This window comes from Patiria miniata, unplaced genomic scaffold (assembly GCF_015706575.1).
Source record: "Patiria miniata isolate m_02_andy unplaced genomic scaffold, ASM1570657v1 HiC_scaffold_6, whole genome shotgun sequence".
Classification (NCBI taxonomy): domain Eukaryota; kingdom Metazoa; phylum Echinodermata; class Asteroidea; order Valvatida; family Asterinidae; genus Patiria; species Patiria miniata.
In genome coordinates, this window is record NW_024037073.1 from 23,429,233 (window position 1) to 23,446,492 (window position 17,260).

The 17,260-nt window shown below is 38.9% G+C and overlaps 1 protein-coding gene across 1 annotated transcript; it reads left to right on the forward strand.

The window, feature by feature from the left end:
* The first annotated feature begins 9,369 nt into the window (after window positions 1-9,369).
* Window positions 9,370-13,352, forward strand: LOC119743347. The gene is made up of 5 exons (XM_038219745.1): window positions 9,370-9,553; window positions 10,502-10,506; window positions 10,763-10,898; window positions 11,769-11,959; window positions 12,567-13,352. The coding sequence occupies exons 1-5, from the start codon at window positions 9,370-9,372 to the stop codon at window positions 13,173-13,175; spliced, it is 1,125 nt and encodes a 374-aa protein (XP_038075673.1). The 3' UTR covers window positions 13,176-13,352.
* Window positions 13,353-17,260: the final 3,908 nt, after the last annotated feature.

Consider the following 17,260-nt stretch of genomic DNA (forward strand, 5'->3'; position numbering starts at 1 on the left):
TTGGAGATGGATTGGAGAGGGATTGGGGCGGAATTGGAGCGGGATTGGAGATGGATTGGATAGAGATTGGAGATGGATTGGAGAGGGATCGGAAAGGGATTGGAGAGGGATTGGAGATCTATTGGAGATAGATTGGCGAGGGATTGGAGAGAGATTGGACATGGATTGGATATGGATTGGAGATGGATTGGAGAGGGATTAGAGATAGATTGGAGAGGGATTGGAGCGGGATAGGAGAGGGATTGGAGAGGGATTGGAGCGTGATTGGAGCGGGATTGGATCAGGATCGGAGAGGGATTAGAGAGGGTTTGGAGAGGGATTCGAAAGGGATTGGAAAGGGATTGGAGATGGATTGGAGATGGATTGGAGATGGATTGGAGATGAATTGGAGAGGGATTGGAGAAGGATTGGAGAGAGATTGGAGATGGATTGGAGATGGAGTGGAGATGGAGTGGAGATGGATTGGAGATGGATTGGGGATAAACTGGAGATGGATTGGGGATAAATTGGAGATGGAGTGGAGATGGATTGGAGATGGATTGGAGATGGATTGGGGATAAATTGGAGATGGGTTGCAGTTGGATTGGGGATAAATTGGAGATGGATTGAAGATGCATTGAAGATGCATTGAAGATGCATTGGAGATGGATTGGAGATACATTGGAGATACATTGGAGATGATTTGGAGATGGATTGGAGAGGGATTGGACTGGGATTGGAGCGGGATTGGATCAGGATCGGAGAGGGATTAGAGAGGGTTTGGAGAGGGATTCGAAAGGGATTGGAGAGGGATTGGAGATAGATTGGAGATGGATTGGAGATGGAGTGGAGAAGGAGTGGAGATGGATTGGAGAAGGAGTGGAGAGGGAGTGGAGATGGATTGGAGAGGGATTGGAGAAGGATTGGAGAGAGATTGGAGATGAATTGGAGAGGGATTGGAGAAGGATTGGAGAGAGATTGGAGATGGATTAGAGATGGAGTGGAGATGGAGTGGAGATGGAGTGGAGATGGATTGGAGAAGGAGTGGAGAGAGATTGGAGATGGATTGGAGATGGAGTGGAGATGGATTGGAGATGGATTGGAGATGGATTGGAGATGGATTGGGGATAAATTGGAGATGGATTGAAGATGCATTGAAGATGCATTGGAGATGGATTGGAGATACATTGGAGATGGATTGGAGATGATTTGGAGATGGATTGGAGATGGATTGGAGATGGAGTGGAGATGGAGTGGAGATGGAGTGGAGATGGAGTGGAGATGGAGTGGAGTCCAGGACTTGCGCAATAATTTGTGGAGTTTTAAGTGGCGTAGCGACTGAAAATGGCATATTTCACCAGCAAATCGGGACTGTCGTGGAGCCCATTATTGCACAACTTTTCAAGGTAGATACATGTACAAGACATTCATAAACGTTATGTTTGAAGTAAACAAATTTCTAATTTTTAGAGTTGCCGATCCATTTCTGAAGAAAGTCAGACAAAATAATTTTCGAAATGGCGGGCTGAGGTAATCCAACAACAAATTAACACACAAACAGCCTTCATAAACGAACAAATTAACACTCAAACAGACGTCGTAAATGCTGCTTTTATCCTCGTCCAAGATGTTTAAAATTATTTAAAACGTTACGCAGCTACGCCAAGTTTCGTGAAATCGATCATAAGTTTATTACGCAGCTGCGCAACATATTTGTTGGGTATAAAGTCTTACGCATGGCGCATCACTTTTTTGTGAAATCGGCTGCTGCAGTGTTAGCTGAAGGTAGCAGCTCAACAAATCATCATGTCTCTCTGTTAGTCCGTTAGTCTGTTAGTTAGTAACAAACACTGACATTGTCTATTGGTCCAACATATTTTGACCGATTTCAACCAAACCTTAAAAGTCAAAAGTATCAGGAGCCTAGCCCCAACAACATGTCACATGACCAACTGGGGTCAAAGGTTATCCTGGGGTCCAGGTCAAAATTGGTCAAATTTCAAAGGAGCTCAAATGGCAAAAGTAATCATCAACATGTTGGCCTTGGTCAAACATTAAAAATGACTTCGACATCGGACCTAAAGCTATGGGGCCAAAGATTAAAATCAGGCAAACACAAATGTGTTGGCCTGAAGCTTCTGAGATCCGTTCAAGCTTGTTCCACTGCAAAACTTTTTCAAAAAAGTGCCTTTGAAACAGATTTTGAGGTTTTTATTTGATGAAGGCGTACGACGCTTCACGTTTTTAAACATTTCTGTGAAAGTGCCAAGTCATGAGCAATACAGTGATGTCATGAGCTGGATCTTCAGTGTCACTGCTGATTAAGAACAAAAAGTTACGAAAAGGTTTGTTCGAGGTTGATGTGACTATTTTGTTCATTTAGCATGAGGCACAGAGTCAGTGCGATACTTTAAAGGGAATATACAACATTTGCAAACATCGAAAAATAAAACTACCAAGTTTTAAAGAAATACCTTATTAGGATGTTGGTAAATGAGAGTCTAAAACATCCTGTAAAATTATGGCACCTGGTGTGAAGTCATTTTCAAGAAAATGGTATTTTTGTATACATTTCCAACGGTGGTCGGCCGACCACCATTGGAAAAACCTAACTATTTTTCAACTACTGCTCCAACTTTACACTTTTTTCAGTCCAAATTTTGTTTGCTATTGGTTACATGTTCATGAACGGGTGCAGGCCAGCTAGACTGGTTCCCTTACCTTAAAATTTTCCGGCAACTATAAATTGATCCATTTCATCTTTAGTGGAGTCAGGGAACCAGACTACTTGAAGAATTTTGTTTTTCTTGGTTTTTCCAGCATTTTCGAACATAAAACTTCAAACATGTCAGTGTAACAATATTTGATATATTATACTAACCCCTCAAATACTCCATTTCTGAAAATTACAGCAAAAGCCAATGATGTACATTCCCTTTAATGCACAAAATGCTATGTGTACTTAATGCAAAGAAGCTAAAGTTCATAAATTATTTAGAAAATCCCAAAGCTGAAAATGTTACATCCTAAAGCGATATCACAGCAATATTAGAAATAATGATTAAAGTGTACATGGAACAAGTGCACTGGAAGAAAAAAAGATTACAAATATCTAGTTGTCTACCATTACTTTAATATCGACATGAGGCTAGGATATTTGCATGTTTTTTTTGTGAAATTCATCCAATGGCCTTTTAATTATGCAAATAATTATGAAATCCTAACCATGGAGCACAATATGAACAATTAGAGAGCAAACTCACCGCAAATCCAAAATGTCTTGGGAGGTTTTGGATCTCAATCTTTAAGATCTCTGAGGTGAAGTGCTGTTGCGTCAGATAGTGATAAGGATCCGTTATGGCAGCGCCAGTCACCGGTACGTCAGAGGTGCTGGTGGAATGGTTATCTTGTGGGTCAAGACCTGATGGACAAAAAGGAACAAATTAAAAGACCAACTCCTACCGGAGAAAATCAGTTTACTTTGATTTTTTTAAGAATGAGATATTTGTAAGTTTAATTATGAGTTTCCAATTGAGATACTGCACAACAAAAACAGTTCACAATAACAACCAGATTGATCAATACATTTCAAATTTTGAATAAGAAGCATTCCAAAGTTGAATAGTCTTAATATACACTGTAAAGTTTAATTGAAAAATCAATGCTACAAAATATGAATGTATTTGTAAAGTTAGAGATAAACCTGTTCAAATCTAAATTTGGTTGGTTCCCCAAAATGACCAATTTCTACAGTTCATGTAAGCTGGTATTTTTTGTGTGCGTAATTAAAAACTACCAAATACATATATGTACAAGTAATGCTTTGTTCAATCACCAGTCTGGTATTTGAGCTCGGGGTATGGTTCTCTAATACTTGATACTTTGTTGATGCCTCATAATATTTTGATATTTTTATTTCCCTTTTTTTAATGGGCTTTGTATTAATCAATCAAAGAATGAATGTTTTAAGATATGAATGGCTTTGTCAACTTGGATTCATTCATCAGAAACTGACCAGTTTGACAGTTCAACAAGGGGCAAATTTTTACGAAATTGAAACAATGAAACCGTCTTGCAGCAAATTAAGTCATTTGGCCAAAAGTATCAAGTTTTGCAACTGGGCAATTCCACGAAAAAAAGAGGAAACTGTATGAAATCTTCCAAACTACAAGCATCACAACGTCAAATGTGGTGTCAAATTAAAAGGTGCATATCAAGATCTTTCATTTGAGTGGTGTGCCGATGAGATGAACTGTAGTGAGTGATTTTTGGACAAAAAACTGGATTTTTGGTGGTCATTTTGGCACTTTGTTTTAACATGCAAAATGTGACTGTTATTGAGAGTTTTTGTGCTTAAGGCAGAGACAAAGGTTCATATATTATAAGAACAGAGTTTCATTACGTTGCAGTTCATCAAACTCAGATTTTATGCTGTGTTAGAAACCATGAAGAGGAAGTAACATGAGTGACGTAACGTGAGTGATGGTACCTCCCTGAAATCTAATGTCCCTTACTTCTAAAACACACACTTATTTGATTTGCGAAATGATAGTATGCGCATGCGTACAAACCGAAAATCAACAATCAACCATAATGCCTGCACATTTCAAGTGTCAGGTTGGCTCACTGCGGAAAAGGCATATTCTTCATAATTTTGGTCAAAAAACCAACAGAATCCAGCGATGTTTGCTCTACGCACATTACGTGAGTATGTCATTAGGTACAGTATGGAGTTTAGGGGCAAACTGTGAAGTGGTTCTGTGAAAAATGTCTGTGTTTTGATGGACATTTTTGTATTGCGGAGTTCTGTGTCTATGAGGCTCAGCTCACGCGGAGCGTCATAGTTCTAGAAGTACAAAAGTCAGTTTTGAACAGAACTCGTAAAAATAGAGGTGTCCTACCGATAAGGATTACCATATGTTCTCAATGTCGCCAACTAGTTGGGGTGGTCGGAAAAAAATCCATACTGGGCCACCACTCAGAGCTCCTGCACAAAGTCTATGGGCCATGACAGAACACGTATTACGGTCGTTTTCCTAGTTCCAGATAGCAAACATCATTTAGGCTGCTTTCAGCTCAATTACTCCACAAATTCAAGAAACGTGAAACTTCGTGAAACGTCCGGTGATGACAGCCATTTTGAATGTGACAAGAGATGACCTCAAGCTGTGACGTCGCGTTTATGCAAATTGCTTGTGGAGCGCGCGAGGGCACGAGTTGCAAATGCGACGGCTGTTTCCTGTGCCGTAGATCCTAAATAGAGATCAGTGCACGTGGCCCCCAGACGATAAATGCATGGTACAGGAAACAGCCGTCGTATTTGCAACTCGCGCTTATAGGGTGCATACCTGCAAATAAACTCCCATAGACACTAGTGCTAAATGCCCGTACTTCAAAATTCTTTTAAAAATACTCAAAACTCTCACAGGTATTCAAGCTGCACAGAAAAATGATGATCAATGTGTCATCTTTCGATTTCTTTTCAATTTATGGTGGGTTGACCATTGACTTTTCGAGATATTTTCACGCAAAGAAGACGACCCCTATTTTCCCCAAAGCGGAAAAGTAGCCATCTTGAAAAACGATCCCTCCACAACATGGCAAAATAGCGCCACTTTCGAGCCCAATAGCATCCAAAATGCTCAGAATTGGAAGCCCCAAGTCCGGGCCAGAGGTTCACTACCATATCTCTTCAATTCCCCAATTTTACGGCGCTCAGAACTCTCTAATATCGAATATTTTGAGGGTATAACTTTTATTCATGAGCTTGGCGGATCGATTTACCGGTGTGTACCCTATAATAGCAGGCAACTTTTAAATTTTAACACAAAATCACATTCAGGACAAGCAGAATATCTCCAAAGTCAATATTTTGAAAAAAAAAATGAAAGAAAAATATTATCCGAGGTCGATATTAAGCCCGAAAATAGTGATTGTTTTGCCCCTGCTAAGCTGTAGAGCGCCCCCAGCGACAATAAATTGAGTTCCAGCTACTTTAAAGCTCAAAATGCCCCCCCCCCCCTTTTCAACTATCAATTGTTGTAATCAGATGATAGCCTACTGCTCCCTTATGATTTGGAAGCATCCGTTACGGAAAAAAACCCTTGTTGATACCTTTAAAACACTTTTTCCCCCTCCCCGTAGGTTCCGCCCACTGAAAAGACCACTGCCGCGGCACAGCGCATGCGCGAAACGGCCATCTTTGTGATTCTTTATAGGGTGCATACCTGCAAATAAACTCCCATAGACACTAGTGCTAAATGCCCGTACTTCAAAATTCTTTTAAAAATACTCAAAACTCTCACAGGTATTCAAGCTGCACAGAAAAATGATGATCAATGTGTCATCTTTCGATTTCTTTTCAATTTATGGTGGGTTGACCATTGACTTTTCGAGATATTTTCACGCAAAGAAGACGACCCCTATTTTCCCCAAAGCGGAAAAGTAGCCATCTTGAAAAACGATCCCTCCACAACATGGCAAAATAGCGCCACTTTCGAGCCCAATAGCATCCAAAATGCTCAGAATTGGAAGCCCCAAGTCCGGGCCAGAGGTTCACTACCATATCTCTTCAATTCCCCAATTTTACGGCGCTCAGAACTCTCTAATATCGAATATTTTGAGGGTATAACTTTTATTCATGAGCTTGGCGGATCGATTTACCGGTGTGTACCCTTCATAGTGCATATGGGCTCCAGAAAGATTCAAGAATATCTCGGAAAATTGAACATCATTACACCTAAGCATACCAGAAGTGATAGATGGGCCATCGTAGAATACAACCATATGTAAGAAATTCCCTGCAAATTTTATGAAAACGTCCTCAGTAGTGCGCGGACCACGGTGTGTGGCCTTAGGTTCAGCGCAGCATACCGACGGCCACACTAGTACGGGCTAATAACACACGACGAAACATCATAACAAGTTACGCTATAAACGCAGTGCGTCTACGGCTACTTCTGCAGTACATTTCACTAAATAAAATAATGCAGATTTCACAAATAGCTATTAAATTCAACCAAATTAATGTTACCTTTAATGAAAACAAACTTGTAGTACTGATACTGACGTAATACTAATAAATAAGAAGGTTTTCAGCCACTCAGACCAGAGTCAGAAGAATACGGATAGCGGCAGATTTACACGAGTCGCGTGTTTATGTTGTTGAATGCTGCCCTCATGTGTCGCTCGATTGGCAGCATGCAAGCTGTTTCGAAACCTCGGTCTTCATCGCAGACGCGCATCCGTCTTTGTTTTTTTACGAGACGCATACGTCTCCCGTAACGGAAGCCTAATAACACCTATTTGTCTCTTCTTATTAGACAACTCACGCTTTCTGCATCTGAGTAGCTGTGTGGAAATTTCATAATCTTCAAATTATTATAACAGACGAAGCCGTAGCTGGCTTCGAATTTTGGAAAAACCCTTTAAACCACTTTTTGCCTGGAGGGCGCTGTTTAACTTTACGCTGAACACTAGTTATAGTTTTTCAACTTAAAGGGAATATACACCATTTGCAAACATAGAAAAATAAAACTACCAAGTTTTTACGAAATACCTTACTAGGATGTTGGTAAATGACAGTCTATAGCATCCTGTAAAATCATGCCTGGAGGGCGCTGTTTAACTTTACGCTGAACACTAGTTATAGTTTTTCAACTTAAAGGGAATATACACCATTTGCAAACATAGAAAAATAAAACTACCAAGTTTTTACGAAATACCTTACTAGGATGTTGGTAAATGACAGTCTATAGCATCCTGTAAAATCATGGCACCTGGTGTGAAGTCATTTTCAAGAAAATGGTATTTTTGTATACATTTCCAACGGTGGTCGGCCGACCACCATTGGAAAAACCTAACTATTTTTCAACTACTGATCCAACTTCATACTAACCCCTCAAATAGTTCAATTCTGAAAATTACAGCAAAAGCCAATGATGTACCTCCCCTTTAATATTTTCCCCCAGAATTTATTTATGTGATTATTCAAGGCAAAGGAGTTATTGAACATGGCTATTCATTGACATTGGTAGGTACCCAAGAGATTCTGAAAAATTATTTATATTTTGTAGTAGGACTAGGACACCTCGTCGTAAAAATAATAAAAAAAACAAAAAAGCAAAATGTTAAATCGCCCAGTTTGAATGGCTGCAGCTCGCTATGGCTATAGTGCTAGGATTAGGAGGCTTTTTCGGAAAGATTCCCATATTTGGCCATCACTAATGTTTTCCTTCAGCGACCTATCAGCCATCAGAAAGTGATAATAATAATATGTCCTATAAAGGGCGATCGTGAATTGAAGGGTCCGGTTCCTATATAAGGGAACATTCCACTTTAAAAATTATTAGACCTACCAAACTAGTTTGCGACATTCTCAATCAACAGGTATGTCATAGATAGAGGGCAGGGTTTTTTTTTTTTAGGGAAAAACACACGACCTGAAAATCAAGATGGCGATCACCATGCGATGTACCGTGAGCACGCACGGTGTGCCGAATCGCAAGGCACAAACTGCGCAGGAAAATCATGTTTTCTACCCCTAGAATCTGTTCACAATTGCAAAACGGGTCTCACTAGAATGAATTGAGAAAAGTCTGTGTTGATTGTAAATGTGATTTTTGAGCAAAAAAAACCATATTTTTGACTCTAATTCGATCAAAATAAAACAGGGGCCCTTCACTTCACGATCGCCCTTAAAAAGTCAAATTTAGCAGGGAATTTATTGGGGTATTTACTGAGAAAACACACATTTTCAGACCAGTCTCATTCTGCACAGGATGACCATTCCTTCCTCCATGGGATGACATTGACAAGTGATGGCCGGATACGGGAATCTTTCCAAAAAGAACATGCTTAGGGGGAGTTAGGGTCCTGCTTTTTGAAAAAAAAGGAAGCGAGAGGCCCTTGTTTTTCTGTCCTCCAAAATGGTCGCCCGACAGGGCTATTGTTCAAGATGGCTGCCATTTGGTTTTTGTTTTAAATGGCTGCCATTAAACTCAGAAAATTACATACCAGCTTTATATCGAAATGTGTTTATAGCTCCATGATGCAACAGATACAATGTAAGAGGCCAAAATTAAAAAAAAAAAAATTGGTTAAAAAATAAAAGGAGCCTAAGGTGGCAGCCTCCAAAAAGGAAGCAGGCAGGGATGCTTAACATGTTTTTGTTTTTTTAGTTGGCCTAATTTGTTCCCCCCCCCCTCCACTTTGAAAATTTCTGTGAAGGTTTTGATTGAGTAGAAAATGAGGGTTTTTTTACTGATTTTATTGGCATTGCTGTTTTATACATTTACATAATTGTTTTTTACATCATACATATAAATTTGATTGTTGACAATTTTTCTCAATTTTTTTTTTTTGCAACTGTAGGCGCATCCATCAGTGCGGATGAAAGGCGCTGAGGCAGACTGGACGCCCATACAATGCACAGACAGGGAGTGTAGCCACTCCTTGATGAAGGCTCCGCATCTGCACTGTCCATTCTGCTCCCAGGACAGTCTCTTCACTGATGAGATTCTCCTCAAGGCGCACTACAGGGTCAAGCACGTGGATAAAGGCATCAACTTTGGGGGTGAGTTTGCATTTGGGAACAAGACCAAGCGCTCGCATACTTGTGACTGGATCCCAAGAAATAAGTCTTAGGTTAAGGAAAATGTTTTCACTTTCTCTTCACAAGTCATGCTACAAGATGACTTGTGGTCCATGTTTGTGAAAATGTTTTTGAGTTGAATTAAGATAAGTTGAAGGTAGTGGACAGCAGGACAAGGTAGTGCCATTTGTGGGAGTTTTATGAAATTGACAGATACCTGGGCTGGTTATTCTTAGCAGATATTAGTGTTTGATAAAACTGGTTGGAGTCTGGGTGCTGATAATTATCGCACTTTCGGCTCGGATTAAAACCGACCAAGCACACATTTGTTCCTTTTAAACAGTAATAAGCTGATCACTGTTTACACATGTGGTTAAACTACCATGGTTCACTCAGAAAATGTTGTAAATTCCTGATGCTTGAATTCCTAAACTCATTGGACTTATTTATAGCTTTAACCATAACAGAACTCAATCCATCAAACCCCAACGACATGTTTTGTTGGAATCTGTCAGGATGGGTACAGTACCCCTAAACTGACAGTCTTTTACATTGGGTTGGCACACCTCCAGAATCAAAGTCAGAAATATGTGTGTGTGCAGTTTCCCATATGGTGTTGGAATTTGCCAGGATGGGTATGGTTCCTAGTAAATCATGCTAGGGATTTAGGGTCAAAAGACTCTCTGAAATAAATTTCACAATCAAACATTTGACTCAAGTATCCATTCTTTTGAGAATGATTAGACACACCTTTTGGGTTAAAAGTGTTTGAAAATGCACTTATTTTTTGAACATCCACAGTTTCAGTGCTGCTTCTAGACAACTGAGTATGCCGTTGCTGTGATGTAATGGTCCCCTTGTACAATCTGCATGAAAAAAAAAAACATGAAATAAATTTAATCAGTTTGAATTTATGTACCTTGTGAGCAGGTATGGTAGTTCAACAAGGATTTGGGTGGATTATATCAAATGCCAACACTTTGTGCCTTTTAAAACAATTAATTGTGAACCTAAATTTATCACTGTACGTTTGTGTCGTAAATTGAATCTTTTGCAACCCTGCAGGTTTTAGTCTCATTTTATCCACCTTAACGACTTCACTCCACTATTTTACCCAGGATGTCAACCAGATCTTCACCACATACACTGACCCAGCACCCAACAGTACCAGCCTGGTAACACACCTCATAGTCCCCCAGTCACAGCAGCCATCGGAGACAGACACATCATCCCCGGGGCTATGAGCAGACTGACGGGCAGCAGCCGCAGATCGAGTACCAGTACGCCTGCATCAATGATCCGAGCCAGAGCACTGCCAATGGGGAAGGTAAGATGGTAAGAATATTAACCCTGACCCTCCAAGAATCCTGCAGCATTTACCCAGAGGTTAAGGTGGATAATGCCACCAGCAGTGAAGGATAATTAGAAGAAGCTGACCAAAAAGCCAAGGGGGAGGCATTTGATGCAAGGAAGAACTCTTCCCCCCCCCCCCCCCCCCCCCCCCCCCCCCCCACCCCCCACCCACTTTGTTTTCAATTGATATATCGTGAATCCATATGGAAGAAGGGAATGGGTAGACAACAGCATGTTTAATACAGTTGTCTTCACTCCTGCACTTGTTTGGTCAATAAAATAAATAAAACAACAACCAAAAGTTCAGCATTTTTTTAGGGGGTTGGGGTGGATGAGGGCCAATATTGACAGTGGATTTTACAAATTGAAATTACAAGGTGCAAAGGGTGTGCCATTGGTGTTATTTAAGTATATTGAATTTTGGAGGATTCAGGAAGGTTCTAAGCAACAAAAAAAATCTAATAAGTCAGGGTCGCAGTACATTTTGAGAGCTGACTTCAACAATTAATTAAATATTGGCATTTGTCCTTCACCTTGCCCACCTAATTTTAGGAATAAGGTTTGAAAAAGTGAGGGATTGCTTGCACCCAGTTACAAGGAATTACATGTTCTTGACACACTGCATCACTTTGGACTTTCTTGCCTGTATCCTGTTTTTACCGCTACATATCATTTGTCCCATTCAAGCGCAACACATATGTCGACCTTTCTACTCCATAAACTCCTCCCATCATTTGCCCTCTTTGTGTAGCCCACACCTGGAGTGACCTTTTGATGACCGACTTTCATTATTACAGGAATTATTATCCAGGATAATTACTCAACCTTTCCCTCTCGTAAACAGTTGTCCTTATTGAGATACCAGACGAAGGAAGCAAAGAGGATTTGGAGGACGAGACTTGCTACACAGAGCACAACTTGTCGCTGCTGCTGCAGGAGAAGGAACGTCTGGAGAAGACTCTTGAGCAGGAGCGGACCACGTGGGCCCAGACAGAGCACAGGATGAAAGGCACTATAGAAAGGCTTCGTACAAAGGTGAGTGGGCATTCCATCTGGTCTTGGTCTAAGAATGAGTTTGGATCTTGTTCCCTGCATGCAACAGGTACCAAGGGCGTCAATCGCTTCTCAAAAGTGGGAGGGGGGACATACCTTGATCAGAACTAATGCAGGCACACTAATGCGACTGCGTTCTTTCAGTGGTCAGATTTCTGTCAGGATGCCAGCTGTCATGGCTGTGGACGATCATGGTGTGCACTGTTGTTGTCATTGCTCTACATTTTCTACACGTTCTACGCTACACGTTCTACGTTGTTTTATGCGCTGACGCTGCTTATGATAAATGCAGACAAACCGTTGCACACATTTTGTACACAAGCTCAGATGTGTCGTTTATCCTTGTGTAGAGGATTCGTGGTTTCACTCAAACTCTAGTTGCACTAAATAACTGGGTAACAACACATGTGCCTTCTTAAGCATTCATGCTCCAACTGCACACATCATGAAGTGCATAAATGTCAGACTTTGGTGTGCGCTGTCATGGTTGTGATTGGTTACACATCATGGGGCAGAGCCTAATGGATTGGTCTATTAAAATTCCATCTGTAAACAAATAATTTCTCTGCCCATCCGTCTTGCCCTCCAGGTTGAGTATTTGTCCAACACAAACATGTCACTCAAGCAGCAGCTGTCCATGATTCACACGTCCAGTTTGAAACATCCAACCAACGACAGCGAGAACCAGTCCATTTTGCAAGAGTTACTGCAACACATGTCTGAGGAGCACACCCAGCTGCTGCACCACCATCTAGCACAGCTACGACTGTACGCTCAGGCCTGCGCATTATCCAAATCAGCCCCCGAGGAATCTGCAGCTGAATCTACAGTCTTGGTACCAGACCTGGCTGACCAATCACAGGACATCTCACACATGGCCATGATGTCGTCCTCGGAGGGCACCCTTGGGAACATGGAGCAGACAGTCGTCATGACGATAACGTCTGAGGAGGATTCGGAGCCGCTCGGCAACATCGTGGATAACCCCGGAGATACTGTGGGACATTACTCCTTGACTTTGGATAAGGACGTTCACTTGTCACCAAATGACATTCCATACCAGCTGACAAGCGAGGGACTGTCACCAAGACATGCCACCTCTGAGTCGGGTCACGTTTATCAATCAGGTAGAACTCATTCACATCACAACACAGGCTGTGATGTCACGCAACAGGATTTTCACAAGAACAAAAGTTGAAAATTGGTTCTTTCCAACAGCATGCCAAAAATATTCTGCCCCGATGGCTTTGACAAAAGAACGTTTGATGACAACATGTCAAATGAGGGACCACCATTAAAATGTGGGAGAACTAACAGCCTGAAAGCCACTTAACTAAATAAAACCGGACATATTTTGTAAATAGTGTACACTCAGTGTTGTCTTAGGGCTTAGTTGGGGGGGGGGGGGAATTGAACTAATGAGTTGAGTCTTCATGGAAGTTTGTCTTACCTGAATGAAAAATTTTACCAAAGCAACTGGCCTTGGTCTCTCCTATCTTTTCGAGTTCTCGATGGGCAAATCCCGAATCCGCTCAGTGAATGGGCGTCGTTGTAGGCCCAAACAGATCCATGTAGGTCCTCAAATCTATTACTGAAACATAAACGATGCAATTATGATTAACATTGAAACATTTGGTCGTATGTATAAAAACTAGCATTTGCTTTTTTTTTACTACGTATTTTTAAGCATAACTTTTATTTGCATGAATAAAAATGAGAGCAAATGCTTTCACTATTTGCTTCAAGCTAAAAGTATTTGCTTTTTTACTTTTTGGCTTTTGCTAGACTAGAAGTGTGGACTGGTTTCAAACTTGAAAAAAATATAAATTTCAATTGACCTCAAAATTAATAAAATTTTAAAATCTAAAACTCCAACTGTGGGACTTGAACCAGCAACCTTCAGAAGTTCAGATTTAGGGTCATCAGTCCGTATTACTTGATTAAGCACAACTTCACACTATTTTGTGGATACAAAATTAACTGTAAAGTTTCAATTGACCTGAAAGGTAGTAAAATTTTGAAATCTAAAATTCCCAGCGTGGGAATGAACCTGCAACCTTTAGATTTATAGTCAGCAGTCTGAACCACTGCACTAAGCATAATTTCATGCTTTTTAGTGGTTACGGAATTAACTATCAAGTTTCAATTTACCCAAAAGAAATAAAATTTTAAAATCTAAAATTTCCACGCTGGATTTGAACCCACAACCTTAACATTTAAAGTCAGCAGTCCGTACCATTGTACTTAGCATAATTCTACTGTTTTAATTGGTTAAAATATTAACTATGAAGTTTCAATTTACCCAAAAATAAATAAAATCTAAAATCTAAAATTTCCAACCTGGATTGGAACCCGCAACCTTCAGATTTAGAGTCGGCAGTCCATACCATTGGACTCAGCATAATTTCACACTTTTTTGTGGTTACGAAATTAACTATAAAATTTAAATTTACCCTAAAAGACATAAAATTTTAAAATCTAAAATTTCCACCCAGGATTTGAACCCACAACCTTCAGATTTAGAGTCAGTAGTCCATACCATTGGACTAAGCCTAATTTTACACTTTTTAAAGGTTACGAAATTAACTATAATGTTTTAATTTACCCAAAAAGTAAAACAATTTTAAAATCTAAAATTCCCACCCTGGATTTGAACCCACAACCTTCAGATTTAGAGTCAGTAGTCCATACCATTGGACTTAGCATGATTTCACACTTTTTAGTGGTTATGAAATTAACGATAAAGTTTAAATTTACCCAAAAAGAAATAAATTTTAAAATCTAAAATCCCCCCCCTGGAATTGAACCCACAACCTTCAGTTTTGAGTCAGAAGTCCATCCCATTGGACTAAGTGTAATTTCACATTTTTTAAAGGTTACGAAATTAACTATAATGTTTTAATTTACCCCAAAAAGTAATAAAATTTTTAAATCTAAAATTTCCACCCTGGAATTGAACCCGCAACCTTCAAATTTAGAGTCGGCAGTCCATACCATTGGACTAAGCATAATTTCACACTTTTTTGTAGTTACGAAATTAACTATGAAGTTTAAGTTTACCCAAAAAGAAATAAAATTTTAAAATCTAAACTTTCCACCCTGGATTTGAACCCACAACCTTCAGATTTAGAGTCAGTAGTCCATACCATTGGACTTGGCATAATTTCACAATTTTTAAAGGTTACGAAATTAACTATAATGATTTTATTTACCCAAAAAAGTAATAAAATTTTAAAATCTAAAATTCCCACCCTGGAATTGAACCCACAACCTTCAGATTTAGAGTCAGTAGTCCATACCATTGGATAAGTGTAATTTCACAATTTTTAAATGTTACGAAATTAACTATGAAGTTTCAATTTACCGAAAAATAAATAAAATCTAAAATTCCCCCCCTGGAATTGAACCCGCAACCTTCAGATTTCGTGTCAGTAGTCCATACCATTAGACTAAGCCTAATTTCACACTTTTTAAAGGTTACAAAATTAACTATAATGATTTAATTTACCCAAAAAAGTAATACAATTTTAAAATCTAAAATTCCCACCCTGGAATTGAACCCACAACCTTCAGATTTCAAGTCAGCAGTCCATACCATTGGACTAAGCATAATTTCACACTTTTTAGTGGTTACAAAATTAACTATGAAGTTAAATTTACCCCAAAAGACATAAAATTTCAAAAACCAAAACTCCACCCCTGGATTTGAACCCACAACCTTCAGATTTCAAGTCAGCCGTCCGTACCATTGGACTAAGTGTAATTTCACACTTTCTAGTGGTTACAAAATTAACTATCAAGTTTAAATTTACCCAAAAAGAACTAAATTTTAAAATCTAAAATTCCCCCTCTGGAATTGAACCCGCAACCTTCAGATTTCGAGTTGGTAGTCCATACCATTGGACTAAGCCTAATTTCACACTTTTAAAGGTTACGAAATTAACTATAATGTTTTAATTTACCCAAAAAAGTAATACAATTTTAAAATCTAAAATTCCCACCCTGGATTTGAACCCACAACCTTCAGATTTCGAGTCAGTAGTCCATACCATTGGACTAAGCCTAATTTCACACTTTTTAAAGGTTACGAAATTAACTATAATGTTTTACTTTACCCAAAAAAGTAATACAATTTTAAAATCTAAAATTCCCACCCTGGAATTGAACCCACAACCTTCAGATTTCAAGTCAGTAGTCCATACCATTGGACTAAGTGTAATTTCACAATTTTTAGTGGTTACGAAATTAACTATAATGTTTTAATTTACCCCAAAAAGTAATACAATTTTAAAATCTAAAATTTCCACCCTGGAATTGAACCCACAACCTTCAGATTTTGAGTCAGTAGTCCATACCATTGGACTAAGTGTAATTTCACAATTTTTAAATGTTACGAAATTAACTATGAAGTTTCAATTTACCCAAAAATAAATAAAATCTAAAATCTAAAAATTCCAACCTGGATTTGAACCCACAACCTTCAGATTTTGAGTCAGTAGTCCATACCATTGGACTAAGCCTAATTTCACACTTTTTAAAGGTTACGAAATTAACTATAATGTTTTAATTTACCCAAAAAAGTAAAACAATTTTAAAATCTAAAATTCCCACCCTGGAATTGAACCCACAACCTTCATATTTCAAGTCAGTAGTCCATACCATTGGACTAAGTGTAATTTCACAATTTTTAAAGGTTACGAAATTAACTATAATGTTTTAATTTACCCCAAAAAGTAATAAAATTTTAAAATCTAAAATTCCCACCCTGGAAATGAACCCACAACCTTCAGATTTCGAGTCAGTAGTCCATACCATTGGACTAAGTGTAATTTCACAATTTTTAAATGTTACGAAATTAACTATGAAGTTTCAATTTACCCAAAAATAAATAAAATCTAAAATCTAAAAATTCCAACCTGGATTTGAACCCACAGATTTAGAGTCAGCAGTCCATACCATTGGACTAAGCATAATTTCACACTTTTTAGTGGTTACGAAATTAACTATAACATTTAAATTTACCCTACAAGACATAAAATTTTAAAATCTAAAATTTCCACCTTGGATTTGAACCCACAACCTTCAGATTTCGAGTCAGTAGTCCATACCATTGGATAAGTGTAATTTCACAATTTTTAAATGTTACGAAATTAACTATGAAGTTTCAATTTACCGAAAAATAAATAAAATCTAAAATTCCCCCCTGGAATTGAACCCGCAACCTTCAGATTTCGTGTCAGTAGTCCATACCATTAGACTAAGCCTAATTTCACACTTTTTAAA

What these genes read in the sequence shown, in the direction of transcription:
- LOC119743347 (XM_038219745.1), top strand. Translation starts at nt 9,370, where the DNA reads ATGAAAGGCGCTGAGGCAGACTGGACGCCCATACAATGCACAGACAGG. An exon ending in GAGCACTGCCAATGGGGAAG is followed by an intron (nt 10,899 to 11,768) that starts GTAAGATGGTAA and finishes TCTCGTAAACAG; the next exon opens with TTGTCCTTATTGAGATACCA. An exon ending in TAGAAAGGCTTCGTACAAAG is followed by an intron (nt 11,960 to 12,566) that starts GTGAGTGGGCAT and finishes CTTGCCCTCCAG; the next exon opens with GTTGAGTATTTGTCCAACAC.